The sequence below is a fragment of the Lampetra fluviatilis genome, chromosome 51 (genome assembly GCF_964198595.1).
Source record: "Lampetra fluviatilis chromosome 51, kcLamFluv1.1, whole genome shotgun sequence".
Classification (NCBI taxonomy): domain Eukaryota; kingdom Metazoa; phylum Chordata; class Hyperoartia; order Petromyzontiformes; family Petromyzontidae; genus Lampetra; species Lampetra fluviatilis.
In genome coordinates this window covers 8,751,313-8,773,781 of record NC_136325.1, presented here as the reverse complement: position 1 = coordinate 8,773,781, position 22,469 = coordinate 8,751,313, and the positions used below count along the sequence as shown (strand labels likewise).

The window sequence follows — 22,469 nt, the reverse complement described above, 5'->3', positions numbered from 1 at the left end:
CACCACCAAATTCGCAAGTTCCTTTATTTACACACACACGCGATTCATGAGCTCATTCAAATTCAAGTGGAAGCGACGATTGCGAGAGCGAGGCAAACCTCCTGCTGTTGTATTATATTATATAAATACCGGCTGTGTATATGGATATGGAAACAATTAAATCTCGCAAAGCGTCGTTTACACGAAGGCAAATCGTTGCTCCCAACCCTGAGGGTCCGACCCGCTGTGCGTTTCCACGTAAAACAGGGCAGTCACCACCCACCACAACCGCCCCCATCTATTTATACCCAAGCTCCCTTTCAATAAAATACATATGGGGGGGGAGGGGGGAAATCACTTCCTTTCGCTAACAGCATTGTATGCAGGCGGTATAATTACGGCTGGAGCACCAGCAGGTGATTATTATACGGCAATGGGACTCATTATAGCAGCCTACGTCGGGTGGAGGATTTGCAACGCCGCTATTTATTGCGGAACAAACCGGCTTACTTTTAGCTCACAACGTTAAATAATTCACCCAATTAACTGGTTCTGAAAGCGCTGCACCTCGAGCCGCAGTGTTAATGCAGCCAGCGGGTCATTATAATTTCCGTGGCTCGGCGAGAGCAAAGCCATCGCGCTCCGAGAAAACCATTCACTTCGCACGACGGGGAAACAAAAACCGGCGCTGAAAATAACGAAGAGAGCGAGAGAGATGTACAACTCGGTGCACCGTGACATTTACGGCTACCCCAGCTGCACCGCAGCGGGGTAAATGACCACGCTTTGGCGGCACTGCGTTTCACGCGAGCGACGGAACGTTTTTGCGTTTTTGTTGGAACAAAGTCAAACAAAAAGAGGACCTCTGGCAAAATGTTTTAGCAGTGGCTTCTACGTGGGTGGCATGGCCCCTCGTGCAAATACTGAAATGAGGGGGGGGGGGGGGGGGAGTCCAATTCCCCCCCCACCCTCCCCTGGTTATAGCCCAGCCAGTGGGCCCCAGTGCAGCTGCACTACCTGCACCTCTCAATAGCCATGCCAGTGCGGTGAAGCAGCAACGTCGGCAAGGCGGCAGCGCACGCACGGGCCCATCGTGCCCATCAACCCGACGACGGCTCCTTTCCAGTCTTTACAGAAGCGTGCGAAATAATCCTCCTCCGGGCCTTCGTTGTGGGTCGCACCGCGTGTGGCTTGGCACGATGGCCGAAATTGTGTTCCACCGGACTGAGACGGCTTCCTCGGAAAATGTTTAATAATTTAAGCGCCCACCGCGCGGGAGGGGATGGCGAGCGAAACGTCAGACATGCGGAACACCGCACGGTGCAACCCGAAACGCGCGGAGAGATTATACAGCACAACCGCGTAAAACGCACACCGTAGGGTCGGTCATCGAGTTGGGAACGATTCCCTTGCGCGGACTGTGCGGCAACAAAAATCGGCAGGGACCCAAAAAAACCAACCACCAGAACACGTCTTCGTCCCCCGCCGAAATCGCCAAGCGGCCTCAGATCTCATCGTAGGTGGTGCGGCTCTTCTTCCGCCCGATGCCGTACGCGAGCACGGAGATGAAGACGAGGACTATCAGCCCGGCGCCAACCACGAGGGGCAGCACGAAGCCCAGCAGAGAGTCCTGGGGGCAGCTCACGGCTTGGGGTGGGCAGCACGGGTCGGAGGAGGGGGTCAAGGGACGGGAGATGGAGGGGATGGCGAGGTGTTTGTGCGCGTGTAGGTCGTGTTTGTGGGTCCATGTGCGGCGCGTCGTGGGTGCGAGCGACCAGGGTTGGCACGCGTGCGTGGGTGGGTGCCACGTGGTTTTGGTTGCGAGTGGAAATGCGTCGGTGGGTTGGGAGCAAGATGGGAAACGATGAAAGGCAAAGCAAAAGGAGAAGGATGTAAAAGCAAAAAAAACAAATTTACACGGAAAGAGAAATTGGTGAGAGTTAATCAAAGGAACGCAGCTCAACACCAAAAACGAAAGGCATGGCAAAGTCGAGAGCAAGGATCAGTTCCTGAAAAGGTGTTAGTACACGCACATCACAGAAGGCAAAAGGCAAAGTTCAGTTCGTGTCAGGTGGTGGCGAGAGGTGTTCCGCTGAAAAGTAAACGACAGGACCAAGGGGATTTTGCCACAGCAAAAACGCGAGATTGTAACCGGAGCATCGTTTATCCCATCATCCCCTTGCACGCCACGTGACATACGTACACCACTGCGATATAGTCCAAGAGCCAGAGCAAAAAATATATAATTTGTACAACTTGTAATTTGTACAATTTGTATAATTTGTAGGTGGAACTTGAGGTCGTAGAGATGTATTTTATATGGCCAAGGGTGAATTTAATTGATAACCTCACCTATTCTAGATTTGAAGCTTTCGTGACTGCAAGGATTCATATTCTTAGGTTTTTTCGGTAAAGTCACGTAGGTAAAAAATTTAAATTTAAATTAATAAAAGTTAAATAAAAATAAAATAAAAATCACGACGTTTCGGAGGCAACACAAGCTTGATACAGCAATCGTGCTGCGACGGTTCCACCTGAAGACGGAAGCTTGTGTTGCCTCCGAAACGTCGTGATTTTTATTTTTATTTTACTTTTATTAATTTTAATTTTTTACCTACGTGACTTTACTGAAAAAACCTAAGGATATGAACCTCACCTATATTTCAAGTGGTTCACATAATTCACTGCTTTTGGGCATAGCGGTGAAATTTGAACCGGCGGAAAGTGATGCCACCAACAGGTGCTACCGACAAGTGCGATATGTGGGTATGGTCTGTTGGGCTAACAATTATTTGAAGCAATCTAAAACAAGTGAAAATTGTGCCCATCTTGTTTTAGACTGCACAGCCATCGAGCATCATCGTCACTGGTGATGTCCACGTGACATGCAAAGCATGGTGGGAAGACCAAATGGTAAAAGGTCACAAAGAGGACATCTAGACATTATGGTGTCGTATTATAATTGCGACTACTTAGGGCAGAGGATCAGGCCTGGAAGAAAAGGAAAATCATGATACATGAAGCACTTTCGATAAAACGTAGTTTTTAAATATTTTATTTTTCTCATAATTGTCGTTACACGTCACCAAGAGCAGCGAGTACAGCCACGGGAGGACCTCATGGTGGTGTAGGGGAAGGCCGGAGGGGCAGGGGGCAGGGGGTACCCCCCCCCCCCCCCCCCCGCAAAAAACAACCCCCAGAGCAAAACAGCCGTCCAGTGGCCGGCCGCATAAACAGTCAAAGTATATTTTTTGCGTTCCCAGCAGTGGATGTGAAGAGTGGTGGTGGCGGAGGGGGGGGACACACACGCCAGGGGTTTAAAATACAACCGGCCGCCAGTCCTGGTAGCGGTGTCCAAAACAAAGTGAGGAGAGAAGCCCCCGTACAAGTACAAAACAAAATTTAAAACACGGAAGCCATTCTTTTGGAAGAAAAAAAAAGCCTAATTTCGTCACAATTGTGTTATCAACTTTGGTTAAGCCATCACACCATGGGTTGTGGGGAGGATCGTTAACGGACGAGAAATGGAAGAGTTTAGTCACCCTGTGGCTCGGCCTGAACGGGAGGAGGGAAGAGTCGGGCGCTGTGCGCTCGCCGTCATTCCTTTAGAACTGCTTGTTGTGTTTAGCGCGTTCATCCTTCCCTCGTACCCCTGATTAGCACGGTTGACCACGTGTGGTGCTAAAACACATTCCTGTGGAGGGAGCTGGTAGGAACGTTGGGTTGCTCGGTCAATGGCCAGGGTCAACGGCGGCGTGGTCTATTCCGCAAATATGGCCGACTGTGAGGGCGGGCACAAGCCGGCGTGAGTAGGTTAAACGTTGAGTTTTATAAGGGCACAACGGGGTGGCCAACCCCTCCCCCCACCCAGCCCCTACCCTCCCCACCCAGCCCCTCCCCACCCAGCCCCTCCCCTCTCCACCCAGCCCCTCCCCTCCCCGCCCCTCCCTACACGACGGACGGACACAATAATCCCCTGAGGGCTGGTGTAACCAGGAGGTTCCTACCAGTTTAAGTTCAACATATAGTACATACAAATGGTGTTGAGATGAGATGCAATTCAGGACACGACATCAAACGCGTCGTTATAGTCGTTACCGAGCAACGTTGATAACCTCAGTTGCCAAGCGGTTGGGAGGCAATGCTTACATGAATCTGACAAGAATGATCAGATGTCTTTCGAGGTCTCCGATTTGGTTCGGTTGTAAATTACAGGTTTCCCTCGATTTACGTGGTCGAGGAGTTGCAAAAAAAAAAAAAAGAGGGGGGCACACAAAGCGTCACCGCATGAGGAGACGGCTGCCTGCTGAGTACCTCACGTGGTACCGCACGCAGTACCGACATTGTCACCATGCCCAACCACAAACGGGCAAAGTCAAACCACATAGTATTGCGAATATTGGGTAGAAATAGGTTCTCGCCACATATACGCGAGATCACACAAACCGAACCCGCATAGCGAGGAAACCCCAGGGGGACTTGAGGCACTTGGTTCAAATGAGATTTGTCATTGGCGCTGAAAAAGGGGCGGCCGTTTTAATGCACCGCTGGCGAAACGGTCACAGTGCTGGGCCGCTAGGTTGGAGGGCAAGGAAGACGTGAAGTTATAATTGCAAGCCATCAGCCGCAGTCCCGTTGGTTTGAATGTCACAAGAACAACATTCACTACCCGAAACAGTGCAGAAGGGCTTGCACGCATTATAAATAACAACCCCTGCTGCTCATGTCAGGAATTAGAGAGTCTTTGGAGGAGGGTACCAAATAAATGTTGTCAAGGCTGCGTAGAATTGAAGAACGGAAAATGTTGGGCAATGTCTAGCAGGATTTTCTTGTCAAATGTACACCGGTATTCAACTCTTCACAATCCATTAGGTCAGACCAGATGTCGTGCTCTTCGGTACCAGGAGGTGGCATTACGATAGCGGTTTCCAATCTCTTAAATGTGGCCAACAACAGTGAAAAACTTGCCAACCGTTTGAAATGAATGGGATCATCAGATAAGCCACTCGTGTAAAGACATTGTTACGACCGAAGTTACGCTACTATTTTTACTTGGGTGGTACCAACATCTGCTCTGACCCCGTGGACTATCAAGGGTGGACGACGCCGATCTTTGAGCGGAGGCGGCCGCGAATCAAAGCCTCGCGTAGACCGATTGCCGCTTGTGTTGGCCATAGAGGTACGCGGTGAGCACAACGACGGCCAGGCAGGCGAGCGCAGCTCCCATCACGATGGGAATGATCCACTGCTTGGCATCCTGGGGGCACTCCACGGCTGTACGCACGAATGCACGCGCGCGCACACACACACGTGCGTGCGCGCGTGGCCCCCCACACAGACGCACCGTCAACCGCAAGACAAAGAGGCAGTCACAAAGCGATGATTTCCTGCTCCATCGGATGAGCCTTGGGGAGGGCATTGCCACACATCGCCTGTTTACAGCCCTGTGGAGCCAGCGGTGGAAATTCCACGTTGCTATCGCGGGGGCGAGTTCATCCATTAGGACAACTGCTGGTTCTCAGAGCCAGAATCGAAATATTGATTTATACTGGAGGAATCCGAACGGCTATAAAAGCAATTTTTTTTCACAGATGTCCCGTCAGGGCAGGTCAGAACATTACACCAAATACAAAAACACGATACAAGTGCAAAGTATAGGAAAGGTAAACAAATGACTTTAAAAAAATTATACAAATAAAGCTCAAATATTTTACTTTACCAGGTATAGTCCACCGAGTGACCTTATTAGCTTCTCTTTGAGAAAGCGACCTGGTCACAAATGATATACAGCTCAACGAAGCGGCTTATCAGCCGTTGCACCGCTAGAGGGCGCTGCTACATCGCCGCATTCTCACGCGCCCCGAAAAGAGACTCGCAAAAGCAAGCGACCAGCCAGTGGGTGCAGTGCGGTCGGCCCGGTGCAAGGAGCGAAAAACTTCCTGCAGACACAGCGAGTGCAGTTTTGTGCATGGAAGGTGCAGGGCAGACCGCTCACCCGTGGCATGATGACCAGTTACGGGCATGGGTTGCAGGAAGAGGTGCAGGAGGGAGGGTGAAAGTTCAGGGGGCACAGGAGTTGGGGGGGGGGGGCAGAGAGACGGGTAGGCACGCAACAGGGACGAGACGCAGGGGATGAACGGAGGGGAGGAGACGCGAGTGGACGCTCACCCATGTCGTAGCGCCCCTTCGTCACGTGGAAGGGCTGCAGGTGCAGGTGGGAGACTAGCAGCTCCAACTCGGGCGTCACCACCACCGTCTGCTCGCTCGCACAGCTGTAGGAGCGGCCGAGCGGCGCCGCGAACATCGCCAGGCTCCCATTGCGCCCCGCCAGCTCCAGCCACGCTGCCACGCGCGCAGAAACAACGCGCGTGGCGTTCACCCCGATCTCCACGGTGCCACGACCCAGTGCTCGCCCCCTTACACGCGCCGGCTTCGGAGAGAGCCCTGCAGCGAGCATCCAGCCTCGGGCCCGATGCTCGCCTTTTGCCTGCCATTCCAGCACCAGTCTCGTCTATCAGAATCTTTATTTATTCTGGGAGAAATCCGATGAGCGACGAGGCTCTTTTTGCACAGATGCTACCCAGTAGGCGTGGGTCTATTAGCCCATCGTACCTTCTACCCACAATGCATCCTGCCCAAGCCCATTTCACGTGAAGCAAAGTCTGCAGTGTTTGTTCCATGATCAGTGTGTTCCTTGGTCTCAGTGAACACAAAGCATACACCCTCTCTGCATGCACGATTCCCAGATTATTCCATGTCGTTGTAATGTCCATACACAATGTCTGTGCATGCACGCACACGGCACAAGTGCAGACTCGAGCAGACTGTTGGGGGGCGGGGGGGGAGGGGCAAACCCCGATAGTAAGCGTCAAAAACACCTGGGGCAATATCCCGAATAAAATCTTCGAGACACGGGGGGGGGTGGGGGGGGGGAGCAGACATTTCCCTAAACCAGTGGGACCACCCCGGCCCAACAGGAATGTTTTGTGGCCACTAGGCCGGCTTGCAGTAAGGATTCCTACAATAATTCACCAAACAGGTTATTTTTTTTAAAGTAGAACACCGCGGAACAGCGTCCAATACCACTTCAGTTAAAAAATTAAAATCACACAATTAGGCAGGCAATGCCATTTCCCCCCCCCCTCAACACTGGAGGTGGGGCAGCCGGGCATCTCCAGTGTGGGCAATGGCGCCCCGACCCGCCGAGGGGTGCCGTGTACTCACGCGCGTCCGGGAACGCGTCGAGCAGCGTCACGTTGACCGACGTGAGGTAGAACTTGTCCGTGGATTTGTTCTGCGAGCACGCACGCGGCAAACAAGGACGGAGCCAGAGTTTGACGAACCGAGGGCATTGCGACGCCCTCAGTTCAACGTACGTTGGGGAGGAGAACCATCGTCGGACGTGAAAATTTAAAAGCGATTCAAAACCAAATGCCGAAACTATTAAATCTACTTAATCGCCCGATAAAAACCCACGTGCATGGATTACACAAGGCTTTAAACATCGCGGGTTTGCCAGAGTACAGTATTTTAAAGAGGCGATCGTAACGTTACGCTCCAAGGCAACAAGATGCCACGGGATACGCAACATCGCACGCATGGTGGTGTGCGATGATGCATACCTGTCAACCCCTTATCAGTGCCCTACATTATTAGACCAATTCAAATTGTCACTCTGTGCCCTGATAAAACTGAACGTTCATCCTACAAAGTCCCATCACAAGGAAGAAACAAATAGACACAAAATGTTTTTGCCCGTATTGAAACGGCTGTAACGCCACATGGACCTGAAAACTCTATTTCCTTGTACAAGAATACAGGGTAAAGCGTGCGTTTGACCAGGTATAGATGACGTCATCTTCTTTGCTTTATTTGGACCACCAGATTTGGTGCGACCAGTTTTTATAGTGCAAGTCCAGATCGGCAAAAAATTATTTATCAAAAAGGTGTTGTGGATACCAAAACATCTTCACAGGAGTTGTATTGACCCTACGATACACACCGAAACCAGAAATGCTGATCCAATAGCGAAATCCAGAAACTCACCACCACTCACCACAGATTCTCCAGGACCACCCCAGGACCACCCCTCCCCTCTGACCCTCACCCTTCTCCACCCAAGCTCACCGCGCTGAAGCCGAGGAACACGGCGCCCTGGCTGAAGGAGAGCGAGAGGCTGGCCGTCGCGTCGCCGCATGAACCCGTGGCACTCGTCGCGTTGGGGTTCACGTGGAGAACGCCGCGCCGCGTCTGAGCGGGTGGAGGAGGGGGGGGGGGGAGCCCAATCGCTTTGTCAACATTGTCAGAAACCTCAACACGTTCTTCGTAGTCTTTACCAGAGTCATCACGACTGTCGCAGTCGCGTCGTAGTCAACATTGACACCATCCGTGGTCGCAACGAAGCCAGGCAAGCGTCTCGCGCGGGAACGCAAACAAACGCGAGGAGTTTTGGCGAATCGCGTTATTCCTCGTACTTCGCATGTACGACCCATTTGTCAGTCCGCTGCTGGATAAAGGGCCTTCCCAGGGTCGAGCGGATGCGTGCGAGGTCAATTGGCCGTCATCATTGTTGATGTAAACATTTCCATTGACTGGCTTGATTGAGACTATCAATTCACCACGCTTGAGAACCCGGTTTGAGCACAATTATTTCTGGGTCTCTGTGCCCATTGGGTCCTGCTGCGAGTTTGTAGGTCTACGACTGGTGACCAAGCCGAGACCAGCAACTTCACAATTCCGGGTGTCTTCCGAAACGCAGTTGTTTCTGCGCCCATTTCTATTTGCTTAGTTGTTGTGCCCATTTTTAGGATTACGGTTTGCAAAAGTAGAAACACTGCTGGCCTCTTGAACTCCCAAATTGTTAAAATAATTCTAAATTTAAGTTTTCGTGGCTGCAAGGATCCATACTCTTTGGTTCTATCGGTAAAGTCACGTAGATAAAAAAAATAAAAAATAAATTAATAAAATGAAAATAACTAAATTAAATCACGTTTCGGGGGCAACGCAAGCTTCCGTCATCAGGTGGAACAGCCACAGCAAAATTACTGTAGTGAATAGAGAGAGCTATTTGTGACAAGCGTCCTAAAAGGACGTTATTAATCAGCTTATCTCAGCTTACCCCCCCCCACTCCGCACGGCGCCCCCCCCCCCTGCATCCCTCCTCCCTGGCTCCTCCCCCCCCCTCTTACCCTGTATAATCGCTCGTCACAAATAGCTCTCTCTACTCACTACAGTAATTTTTCTGTGGCTGTTCCACCAGATGACGGAAGCTTGTGTTGCCTCCGAAACGTCGCGATTTAATTTAGTTGTTTTCATTTTTTTTCCCCATCTACGCGACTTTACCGAAAGAACCAAAGAGTACAGTTAAAAGAAAACAAACCACACCGAGTGATCAGTTTGCAAAGTCGAATCCCAGACTATGAGCAGGTGCTGGCTGGCTCTGCGCTCCGACCTCCCAACCCACCAGTGCACCGCGTGTGGCCAGCAGCACTGCACCTCATTGCGCATCGTGCTGTACACCAGCACCACCTGCAGCGCCATCTGCGCCAGCAGGCAGCTGCGGTTGCCCACGCTGATGTTGTAGGAGCCGACGGGGACGGCTGGCGGAGGGCCCGTGGGGCTTGGGCTCGGGTTCACGGGGCCGGGACTTGGGGTCACGGAGCTCGGGGTCACGGAGCTCGGGGTCGCGGGGCTTGGGGTCGCAGTGGTAGAAGTCGAGGGGGTCGTGAGCGGAAAGTCCTCCTTGCAGTGAGTCGCTGGGAGGGCAGACGAAACGATGATGCGCTTATTTGGGTTCTTGTTATTTTTCGATTTAAAGCTTTCGTGACTGCAGGGATTCATCTTCTTGGTTCTTTCGGTAAAGTCACGTAGAAGGGAAATAATAAAATAATAAAAATTAAACATAATAAAATACAATTCTCACGACGTTTCGGCCACAACGCAAGCAGCCGTGCCCCCGACAGACCTGGTCTTCACCTGAGAACGGTTGCTTGCGTTGTGGCCGAAACGTCGTGAGAATTATTTTATTATGTTTTATTTTTATTATTTTATTATTTCCCTTCTACGTGACTTTACCGAAAGAACCATGAAGATGATTCTCGTTATTTGTAAGATTTTTTTGGGATTGAGAATCCAGTTTCAGGCTCTGTTCGGCTGACACCTGGAATCAAACCCTGGATCTTAGCAATGTCGACTTGGTACTCGGACCTCAAAGCCTCGATAGCTTGACCCCCCACCTAACCCTTAACAAGAAAAACCCCCTTAAAAAGAACATTACATTTGACAGACGCAGAATGAGTCATTTGTCAGTCACGTATGAACTCATTATGCCTGGAACTAGGGACCCATCACACAAATAAGACGTTTGTGAACTACCAGACCCAAATTAAATTCTTAAATGAAGGACTGCAGTCTTATGGGTCACGCGATTGGTGCTTGGACAGGCAGTCACCATGGAGACAGGCACAGCTGTAAGTGGCTGCGGGGATAAGTTTCCGACAGAAGGAAGTGCAGCAAAATCCATTGTTGTACCGTACGTCTATGCTTCCCTACCCTCATCCGCTCCCTGGTTTCGCCAACCGTACCGACCAATGGGAAAGCTTGACCAAATAACGCACACGGCAAGTGGGATCCGGCCCCTGAACTGACAAAATGGCTGCACGGGTACCAGGAGCCAATCTCCACTTCCAACCCCCGCCACTCCAGGCAATCGCTCCCAAAAAAAAAAAATCGCTTAAACCGAGCCCCCATTCATTCACCCACCCACCCAGCCAGCATGTGCCACCACGACGCATCTTCCTCTTCACGCGTCTATTTCAAAAAGACTCTCAGGCACAGATGCTTTCATTCACAGCCGAAGCACGTGAAAGCGCCAATTATAGCCGATCCCAGCGGCTGCTGCTGCTGCTGCCGCTGCTGCCGCCGCTGCTATTTGTACTCCGAGCCTTTTGGATGCCGACTCGCGGGTTTGTGCCCATCAAAGGCTGCGGCAATTTGTAAAAAAGAAAAAAGGCAGCCCCCACAAGCACTAGAAACAGTCGCCGCAAGTGTTCACTGGCTGGGTCGCATCTCCCGCAACGCGTTGGTTCGCGCTCAATTTCATGCTGCCGGTTTTTGTTAGGATGGGGGGGGGAGGAAAAGGGAAAAAAAGTGGAAAAGTAAAGACCGAGACGACTGTACCAGCAGATGCAGGATAAGAAACGTGTTTTTTGGGGACCCACCGTCTCAAAAGATAACAATCGTCTAAAGATTGAATAAACCCATAAGGCCATACACCCACGTCCAAACTCCAGCAAGGCCTGGGCCCAAGCCATCTCGGATGGGGTGAGGGTGGTCGAGATGTCATCTGGGCCACAATTCACCACTCAGGAGTGAGCTTGGATGGGCCAAGGAACATTAGGGGTACAGATTCCCCCCATCGCCCGAGTACTGGCCCTGCCCCAAGCCCATACCTTCACCCTCACCCACTAAACCCTGGCACCACAACCTCCAACCCATTATCCCTCAAAGAAGGGGACCACTAATGTGCCTGCCGCATGTGCCTCACAGAGCGCCAAAACGAGACATGATGCCGCACGGATTTTGGGGGGCTTGGGAGGCAGCCACGTTCCTGTGCAAGAGCCGCCAGCCCCGCCCACTCAGCCGCTAGCCCCGCCCACTCAGCCGCTAGCCCCGCCCACTCAGTCGCTAGCCCCGCCCACTCAGTCGCTAGCCGCGCCCACTCAGCCGCTAGCCCCGCCCACTCAGCCGCGAGCCCCGCCCACTCAGCCGCGAGCCCCGCCCACTCAGCCGCGAGCCCCGCCCACCACCCAAGTGGCCCCCACCCACCACCCAAGTAGCCCCCACCCACCACTTCGGAGTGGGAACACCAGAATTGTGCACAGGCCTGTTGTGAGTCCAATGCTTGACGAGGGCCCTAGCCTCAGAAAGGAGAGAACATTGCTGGTGGGCATTCCACATGATGGAGCCATCACACAGCGCTGCCCAGCGTGGCGGCCGAGCCGTCGGGCGTTAGTGGTGGGGTAAAACATGTAGATCTGGCCGTGGGCCCAGCAATGCCCTATTCTTGTCAAGGGTCTCGTGGGATTTAAAGTCCGGACGAATTGAGACTGCGAGCCTGTGGTGACGTAACGAACCGCGGGCACCAACTCGTCGTGGGCAAAAAGCAAATACAAGAGGCACTCAAACCTGCGTCTCCACTAAAAAATAAAAAGTGTACCTTAGGCCGATGTATGGAGATGAAAACTGTGCCCCTACTTATACTTGCGTATGCACAACAGAGCTGGGAATGTGTGGATCTCGGGGAAATTTTTGAAAGTTGACAAGGATTAAAAAAGGCAACATAAATTTGGCAGACCAGAGTCGGTAGGAGCTGTTCTGGAACGCGAAGTGCGATCGTGGAAAGTAACGTAGCAACGTCGATATTGAAGGTAACAAAAAGTGTGTCTTGTTGCAGGACATCACCGCTTACTGGAAGCAATGACATCGGGTGGGACAGACCAACAATGGAAAGGCAGCCAAATGGGGGGCGGGGAAGAAACCACCGTAGTGGAGGGGGGGGAGCAGCAACCACCACCTCGCTCACCCACGTTGCTGATTTTATCGTCGACCACGTAGGGCTGTATGCGCAGGTTCCACAGCGTGACGGAGGCGTGCTTGGAGGTGACCGACTGCTTGGCCCAGCAAGTAAACGCCGTGTTGAGCGGAGCCGCGATGTCGCTCTCGAACAAGACCACCTTGATATCTGCGAGAGCAACACGTGGCACAGGGGGGGGGGATTTGCTCGGGCGCACGGGAGCTAGACAGCATTTCACGTGGCGAAATGTTACATACGTACGTGCATGCGTGCACGAGCGTTAAACTTCTTTCGCACCGTACGCAGCCAATCGTGAAAATCAGAGGTGCGGGACACTCTTCTGGGGGAAGAGTGCAGCGTCGTTCCTCGTTATTGAAATCTCCATAGGACGCTCTTCCAGGGACCGGGGAAGTGGAAAACCGAGATTGGCGCTCACCCCGCTCGTCGCATCCAATGGCAGCGCATCGAAATCACCTTTGTCTCTGGCGCTGGGGAAGATTTCTGGGTCGCCGAGGTTGTACACGAAGTGCCACGCGTCGCCGCGGAAAGAGGTGTCGTTGTGGTTCATGACGACGGAGAGCGTGTGCCGCCACTTGCTGAAGCTCAGCGTCAGGTCCACGTCACGCCCGCCACCACCGCACTCGGTGCCCACCGTGGACGCGTTCAGCGGGAGGTCGAAGGTCGCCATTCCCTGGGCACAGGTTGACACCGCCGGAGGTCGGGTCGGGGGGGGCGGAGAGGCACACTTCGTCATCCACAAGAGGTTTTTTTTGGGGTGAGATCGCGCAAGCATAAATGTGTCGTTAAACCCGGCACCACCCGACACGGCCAATTAGTAAGGTTTGTCACGTAAAACAAAACGCGCCAATTAGTTTCTAGTCCAGCACACCAGTGTGCTGGAGAGCAAACCCACAACATTCATTCGTCATAACCGTGACCAATCCACTGCTGGATGAAGGCCTCCCTACGAGCCATCGCCACCTCTCATGGTCGTGCAATTTGACAATCCTCGCACCAGCACACAAGCAGATTTACAAATCATTCTGCTGGGCGAATGTATTCCCATGCTGCATTGGTGGGAGGTATTGTTTAACTATACTTTACCAGGCTGGTCAGTGCGGGTTGGTGAAGGTGGGTGGGCAGCATAGATGTGGGAAAATAATGCAGTACTGTGGATTTTGCTGCGCTGCCCAGAATGTAGACACGGAGCTATAGAGCGCTTTTTTCAGAAGCGACTTGGCCACAAATGATAGCTCGAGGAAGTGGCTTATCAAATGGAAATTTATAAACAGCCAAATACTCTAAACGCATGTTGATTCTAAAGGAGGGAAAACACGGAGGGCCTGGAGAAAAATCCATGCAACCACGGGGAGAGAGAGAACATGCAAGCTCCAAATATACAGCAGGAGTCAGATTCAGGATTGCACCCACGACCTCCTGTATACCAGGCGAGGTAGTTAACATCTCGCCACCATGGCACCCTGAAGATTTCAGATGAAGCGCCCTGAAACTATATGTAGTGTACAGCCCTTTAACGACACGCTGCTGGATGAGAGAGCATTTGAGTCGAAGGATTTGTTTGATCATACTCCACCATGTTGGTCAGTGTGGGCTGGCAAAGAGCGGGGGTTCAGATAATTCGCTCGTCACCAACGTTAGCCGTGGAAGGACATCGACTTTCAGGCTACCAGGTTCAGCTCAACGCGGAATATCGCTGCGATATTACTCGTCGATGCGCGCGCCCTTCTCTCCTCCCAGCACGTGGGACAAAAAAGCGAATTTCGTTTCATGGAAGGAGTTTCCTCGGCAAGCAGAGAGACACGTCCGACGTCGCGCAAACAACGCGTGGCATCGCCAACTGATGCAACCAAGTCAATCCTCGCGCATTTGCCAAAGGTGGCTCCTGAGAAATAAAATCGCAATGCAGCCAAGGGGGGTGGGGGGGGAGAAATGTGTCGCTGCGTCAGGGTGTTCTGTTGCGGATCGATATGGGGCACGCGTAGAGAGAGAGGACGAGCGAAGAGGCGTCCAGTTTACCATCGAGCCGTCCTCGAGCTCGTACTGGACCTGGAATTGCGCTGACACGTTGGCAACGACGCAGATGCTTCCATCCTCGGGGTCTCGGGCGATGAAGGATCGCGCTGCAAGGGCACACGCCAGAAACAAATAGTGCACGCACGCACAACGGCAAAACAAGAACAGCGAGCATCAGCAAGGAGTTGCCGACACTCGGCACACGCGTTCCCCACCACCACGATCAATCCTCCTCCAAAGCTCCCCCGCACACTTTCACCTCCTTACCCCCTCCCCCAATTCCCTTCTAGCACACCGCACGACGACTGCAGGGTTGGGTGTTGTTCCTTGCATGGTGTAGTTATTGGACTGTGCAGTTAGAAGACTTAGAGGACTGCAGAGCTTGGAGAGGGAGGAGGGGGGGGGGAAATTTGGTGCTGGTTCACTGCCTGGCTGCTGCTGTCGCCTTTCCACGTGTCTCAAACGTGAATTTGAAATAAACGTCAACCGGGGTTGACTGTACGTGCCTCCGAGTCGTTCACGCTCCGAGAGAGATCGAGCGAGCGAGCGACTACGGTGCGGCGGTGGCGGCGCATTTCAAGTTGACGTTATTTATTGTGAAGGGGAGTCCGTAAGCCGGAGTTGCACATAGTGGTGAACAGGAGTTGTGGTGGTTAAAAGTCTAGATTTGTTCATCTATAAGAAAAATAATTAATAATTTCAACTTGTAAACACGCCGCACAGTATTCCACTCGCTCTCTTCGGAGACATAACTGGGTTTACAAGGTTTCCTCATCGGTAACGTCATCAATCAAGTCCCCACCCCTCATCAAAAACCCACGATTGTCATCCAAGACCGCGAGTGGGGGCAACCCCTGCCCGTTGTAGAGCCCATCTCCCTCCCTGACGGAGCCCTGAGACCACCAGCGGCTGCGCGTCCCCGCTACGGGAGAGTGGCGTTACATTTGGCACCTCGGCTGGTACGCGCGGGGATATCACGATGTGCTTTCTGCCACCAACACCGCACATTTGGCGACGCCACTTCAAATACCCGGGGGTGGGTGGACGGGGAAGGGGCAATCCAGAAGCCAAAGCACACTCCGGTAAACGCTCTCGTGGGCTTCCCACGAGCAAAGATGCCCACGTGGAGGAGATGTTACATCAAAAGGTACAGTCGTAGCCTTGTAGAAGGAATTACGTTTATTATTTCGATTTAAAGCTTTCGTGACTGCAGGGATTCATCTTCTTGGTTCTTTCGGTAAAGTCACGTAGAAGGGAAGTAATAAAATAATAAAATTAATAAAACATAATAAAACAATTATAAATTATTATATTATTTTATTATATTATTATATTACTTTATTATGTTTTATTTTTATTATTTTATTACTTCCCTTCTACGTGACTTTACCGAAATAACCAAGAAGATACGTTTATTATTATTAACGTTCGGCAAAAGTATCAGAGTGGCTCATAAATCAGAAGGTTGAGAGTTGAAATTCCAGGAAGTTAAACTCGGGCCCATCATCTCCTGGTGGTTGAAAGGGAAGTTGATAGCGATTTGATCGAAAACAGACCCACCCACCATATCGAAGTGTGCATTTTTCACTGCTTTTCTCTGAGCAATCGGGTGGCTAAGTGGGCAGACGAGATTTCTGGGTTAAAAAATCCAAGCTTCAGCCACCTGGGATTAAACCGGTTAATAAACTTTGGCGAGTTGGTCTCAGCTCAGTCACCGCTAGTTTAGTTCTGCACTTGATTTGGAAAAATTACAGCTCCCAGCGAGGCTTAACCTGGCATGCACAAAACATTAACCTTGGTGGCATAGAGGGTGGGAAAGTACTACCCGCCCTCCTGTGTAAAGAACAAGTGCTCACGCGAAGCACCTGCCCAGCAATACTGCATCCTGCAGATTTGAAGGACGGATAAAAATACAGCTTGGCCCAGGAATCAATAATAATGTCCTTGATTTAGCCATATCAGCTTCAGTCTCAAAATAGTTTTTTTGTCTTCTTCTTCCATGCGGGTCCTGCTGCATTGGGATCGTTTGGCCAATTCCATGATTGAGAATTTGTGGCTTTTTGTGTTTAAACAACCTGGAGCAGACTTGTGTTTGACCGGCAATGTCGGTTTAAAACGCAACCTCCAAACAGCCTTCGCCCTTCTGGAGCACATCCGCAGAGCCAGGAGTTCCTATCTTATCTAGATTCATAAAGCAACTTATTCAAAGGCGCTTTTCTAATAATTATAAAATTGGACACAAGATGATAGTGGTTGAGATAGTGGGATTATAAAAAAAAAGTGGTGTAGTTACTACGGTGACAGGAGAACAGGCGGGAATTGTTCAGGAGGGGTTGGGGTAGTGACAGGGGTTTGAGGGATTGAGTGCAGGGAGGCTCTCATCCAGCAGTGGATTGTCAAAGGCAGTACATGTTCACCATGTACTATTAATAGCTCTCGCAAGGAGACTGGAAAAATGGTCTTCTGCCTCCGGTGCATTACCCAAGTGTACAAAACCACACGTCAGCATCAGCTGCCAACCAGAAAAATTCAATTAAAGTTCATTTCCATAAACACTCTGGCATGGGCGCTCACACACAACCGCCTGTAACTCAGCTGCAAATAGCCAAAGTGACAACATGGATGTAGACCCCAGGGAAGGCCCTCCTGGTCAAACTCACAGTCTCACCTTCCCCGCACCCCGGTGTTTCAGTTCCTTGAGCCTGTGGGGTAGCAGAGCGGATCATGGGGTCCTGACGTAGCCGAGAACCTGGGTTTGAGCCCAGGTTTCAGCCGCCCCAACTGGGTTCTCAAGTTTAGGGAGCTGGTCTCGACCTGGTCACCAGGGTGGAAGAGGGTCTGCGAGGGATGCTCCACTCCGCTACTCTTGATGCAATCATCTGGCTCAACCACCTCATCAAAACATTAAATCGGTTGCTCTACATCTACCATAGGAAGCATAACCACCAATGACTAAATTACTCAATTGTTTATTATACACCAATTGACTTGTATAGAGAATCAGTGTTGCATAGATACCTCCGCGACCCAGTATGGGGAGGCCATCATCCAGCAGGGGATTTATAATAGAGGGCCGCACGTGTAGCTGAATTAGAGGCAGGAATTTCGATTTAAAGCTTTCGTGACTGCAGGGATTCATCTTCTTGGTTCTTTCGGTAAAGTCACGTAGAAGGGAAATAATAAAATAAAAATAAAACATAATAAAATAATTCTCACGACGTTTCGGCCACAACGCAAGCAGCCGTCCTCAGGTGAAGAACAGGTCTGTCGAAAAGACAGCGTCTGACGCTGTCTTTCCGACAGACCTGTTCAGCGTCTGACGCTGTCTTTCCGACAGACCTGTTCTTCACCTGAGGACGGCTGCTTGCGTTGTGGCCGAAACGTCGTGAGAATAATTTTATTATGTTTTATTTTTATTATTTTATTATTTCCCTTCTACGTGACTTTACCGAAAGAACCAAGAAGATAGAGGCAGGAAGTTTCACATCGTTGCACATGTCACCTCTGGAATTGTCTTGGCGTCAAGGACATCACCTACCCCCCACTTCCAGATCCTGCTTATAATAATGATCGTCATATGATCACCATCACAATCATTCATTGTATCACGATCACAATCGGTATTAAATCGTGATCACAGGGCCAGGCGTGATGGCGATCTACGCCTGCGGTTTAGCGCTATGGATGAGAGGGTTGGTGGATCAAGGAGAGGTGTGCACCGAATGCGGATTTAATCCATCTGTGCGGAGTTCTAGGCGTTATCCCCTTGCGAGCGCGGTGGATTTTGACTGGGTTACTCCCAGTTTCCTTCCACGCGAAGTAAAACTGATCTTTAAAAAAAATGGAAATCGGCCAAACATCCCAATGTAGCAGGATCTTCGTGAGAATGGGAGCCTTGAGACTCGCTGATGAATTCACACGGCGTTTAAAATAGGGCATCTGTATACTCGTGTGTGCTCGCACATTGACTAGGGGCGTGATTAAATAATCCGGACTAAATTTACACCCCTCGAGTCAATACATTGCGGCAGGCCTCGTCACGCCGTTCCGATCATAAGTCAACGGAGGCTGCCTGGCCATACTTCACCCGCGTTAGTCGGCGTGGGTTGAATTGGGGGGGGGGGGGTCAGGGCTCAATGACCGGTTCAGGGATCACTCGCCGCGTACGTTAGCCGTGCACAGGAATCGAACTCAGGTGGCCTGGTTCCTAGCAGTGCGAAATCCACTGCCGTAAATAAGTGGAGCTGTGGTTAACGCGCTGCGCCATAACCCCAGCTACATAGGTTCGATTATTGACCACCGTTCACATCAGTTGACGAGTAGCCCGAATCGGTTCTGCAGTTCCCCGCTTACAAGTACTCCCCCTCCATCCCCCCCACTCGCCGTGACGGCGTGGGATGGAGGCCTTCATCCAGCAGTGGAATGATCAAAGACATTATTATACGAGGCCGACATAGAAATACAACAATTACACGCGCGCAGATTACCCACAGCAGGCCTCGATTACAGCTGCCCGGTAATAATTGGTCAGGGTCCAACACCGTCCATGATCACAATCATCATCACAATCAGCATCACAATCAGCAACACCGTCCATCATCACCATCAGCATCACAATCAGCATCACCATCACCATAATCACAATCAGCATCACCATCATCGTCACAATCATCATCACAATCATCATCACAATAATCATCATCACCATCAGCATCACAATCAGCATCACCATCACCGTCGTCGTGAACGCGGGAGGAACGGCTGCCATACCCAGGTGGAGGAAGCACCACAACAGAGGCAGCGCGCACGGAATCCTCATGACGAAACGTTCTTTTCAAAAGGGCAGCAGCGCAGAGCTAGCGCCACAACAGTCGTCGCGGTACTGTATCTATACAGTCTTTAGTCGGGGTTCAGAGCGGCCAAGAATACGCACGCAGCGAGAGAGGGAGCGAGAGCCTTCGCGAATGGTGTCACACAGCATCAGCAGCAAGAGGGGGGGGGGAGGAGGGATTATTCCGGAGCCACTTATAGCAATCATCCCTCCTCCGTCATGTGATCCTTATCATCTCCTGGTCGCGGGTCACGTGACTCGTGGTGGAGGGGGGAGGGGAAGGATGTAGTGCCATCTCCGTTGACGATGGTAATACAATAGCGTTGCCATCATCAGCAGCAGCAGCAGCATCAGCGTTAATTGCGTGTGGCGCATCGTGGTGCAGTGGTTGGCGGTGCATCCGACCAAACATTGCCGTCTGGTGCAATTACATCACAGATCGTGAGCGATGGCTCTGAAGATGGAGAGGCCTAATTCATCCAGCAGTGGATTGGCCATGGCCCATTATGATGATTCTTCTTGGTTCTTTTGGTAAAGTCACGTAGAATGGAAATAATAAAATGATAAAAATAAAACATAATACAATAAATTCTCGATAGACTTGTTCTCCACCTGAGGACGGCTGCTTGCGTTGTGACCGAAACGTCGTGAGAATTTATTTTATTGTTTTATTTTTATTATTTTATTATTTCCATTCTAAGTGACTTTACCGAAAGAACCAAGAAGATGAATCCCTGCAGTCACGAAAGCTTTAAATCGAAACATTATGATGATGTTGACAAAATAAGTAAGCAGTGTATGTACGCGGAACTTCTTTCGCACCGTACGTACGTCTCTCTTTCACGTATACGTCTCTACGCGTAAAAAAACACATTTTGTGCGTAAAAGTGTCTGAAACGATCCCATAAACCGCACGACCTTCCGAGAAGTGCATCATTTCAGCAGCATTGATTCCGGGGAGCCGGACTGCGCGCGCCCCGAGGGTCCAAAATCAAGGTTGTGTGTGAGATAATGACCCCGGGGGCAGGAAGTGATTACATTACCAATCGCATTGTTACAAAACAAAATAACAATGGAATGTCAACAATGCTCGGAGACGTCCATAAATTAGCATTTTAACACCTGATTTATTTCCAGAAAGGGTAAAATATATTCTTATTGTTATTACGGATATAATGGGTTATATACTGGCAAAAAAAAAATCTCATCACTGAAACACTGAATTCTGACCAATTCATTTGAGTTATTCGCAAACTCCTCCGATGATGATTACGTCTTAAATTCAGTCGTAAATCCGATGTAAATGTTTTGGTGGCGTTAAGTTTGGGGGACGTCCATAAATGACGTCACGCGATTTTGGACGATTTTTGACCCCCCCCCCTCGTCACACGGCGTCACAAAAAGTCAGACCCCCCCCCCCTCAAATATGACGTCACAAAGCTCTGCCGCCCCTCCCCAAAAAAAACATATTTCCATTTTGAAAATAAAAAATGCTTCAAATCGCTTTAAACTATTGTCATTGTAGTGCGTATTTAATGTGGCGCTGCACTCTGATGTTGTATGAGTGTTGTTATAACAATTAGTGGTGTTATAGCAATTATATATTTATTTAAAGTTGCGCATTTTGATGTGACGTCACATTTCTCAAACCCCCCCCTCCCCTCCTCGTCACACATCGTCACACATATCTGACCCCCCCCCCCTAGGTGCGTGACGTCATTTATGGACGGCCCCTTGGCCAGAATTGATGTTGCGTGAAATCAATTCAGGGCGAGCGGTGAGTCGGCGAAGCGATATGAGTGTAACTCACCACGACCCCGTGACCACTCGCTTACTCCTCGCATAGCGTGCCGACTGATTGCATCTTTAGCAATTAGCCCCGATGATTAATTAATACCACCTCGCCATGCAGATTTACGGAGAGTGTATGTGCATTGCGGGGTGGGAAGATGCTGGGGGGGGGATGTCTGTGGCCAGATCACCCGCAAAGCCTAAGCAGGCGCTCAGCCTGGTTCAGCCTCAGGATGGGCAGCGATTGTTGTACCGTACTTATGTTGCCCCATCCTCGATGCACCCCCCTGCCTTCGCCATCGACGCGCACTGACCGGCGTGGTGAAGTATGGGGCCGTCCATAAATGGTCAGAGATTTGTGACGCTGTGTGATGAGGGGGGGGCGGGGTTTGAGAAATGTGACGTCACATCAAAATGCGCAACTCTAAATGAATATAGACAACACGTTCTACTTAATGAAGTTTAAAGCGATTTGAATCATGTTTTAGTTTTTTTTTGGGGGGGGGGGCAGAGCTTTGTGACGTCATTTTTGAGGGGGGGCAGCGCTTTGTGACGTCATATTTGAGGGGGGGGTCTGACTTTTTGTAACGCCGTGTGACGAAGAGGGGGGGGGGGGGTCAAATCGACCAAAATCGTGTGACGTAATTTATGGACGCGTGACGTCATTTATGGACGGCACTTATGGCCATGATCGATCCACTGCTGGATGACGCCTCCTCTGCTGTTGTGGGCGTCCTCCCTCCTGTAGCTGCCACTCCGTGTTTAGTCTCGACCCCACGCTAGGCTCATCAGCAGGGGATGTCCCAGATGATGGGTGACAATGTTTGATATTGTTACGGAACATTCGGTGACGCTGCAATTAATACTGAGGGCACAGCACTGAGGAAAAATTAACCCGTAAAAACAAAGTTTTTCACTATAAATCCTTTATATGCGTGGCATCGGTTTTATTTTATTATTCATTTCTGTTTTTCCTGTGTAAGAGTTTCATTTTTATCACATTGGTATCTTTAATTAAATATGAAAAAAAAATTTCCTAAAAAGTAAAATTTTGGAAAACATTTTTCACGAAAATAAATTGTCACGCGCAACGAGTCTGTGTGCAAAATGTCAGCTCGATTGGATCACGGGAAGTGGGTTAAAAAACGACCGAAAGATTTGCACGGTCGTAAGCGCGCAAGCAAGCGAACTTAATATAAAGGATTTTAAAATGGGCATTGCCCGAAACGTTTACCCTGTGATATATACAATTCCCTTTTA

The 22,469-nt window shown here is 50.5% G+C and overlaps 1 protein-coding gene across 1 annotated transcript; it reads right to left on the bottom strand.

Annotated features, from left to right (window-relative positions):
• Positions 1-6: 6 nt before the first annotated feature.
• On the bottom strand, positions 7-19,633 carry LOC144948928 (lysosome-associated membrane glycoprotein 1-like). Its single transcript, XM_078878669.1, has 9 exons — positions 19,358-19,633; positions 14,591-14,694; positions 13,028-13,244; positions 12,563-12,721; positions 9,475-9,734; positions 8,107-8,229; positions 7,204-7,273; positions 6,148-6,321; positions 7-1,626 (listed from the first exon to the last, which is right to left on the bottom strand). The coding sequence occupies exons 1-9, from the start codon at positions 19,404-19,406 to the stop codon at positions 1,484-1,486; spliced, it is 1,299 nt and encodes a 432-aa protein (XP_078734795.1). The 5' UTR covers positions 19,407-19,633; the 3' UTR covers positions 7-1,483.
• Between the last annotated feature and the right edge of the window lie 2,836 nt (positions 19,634-22,469).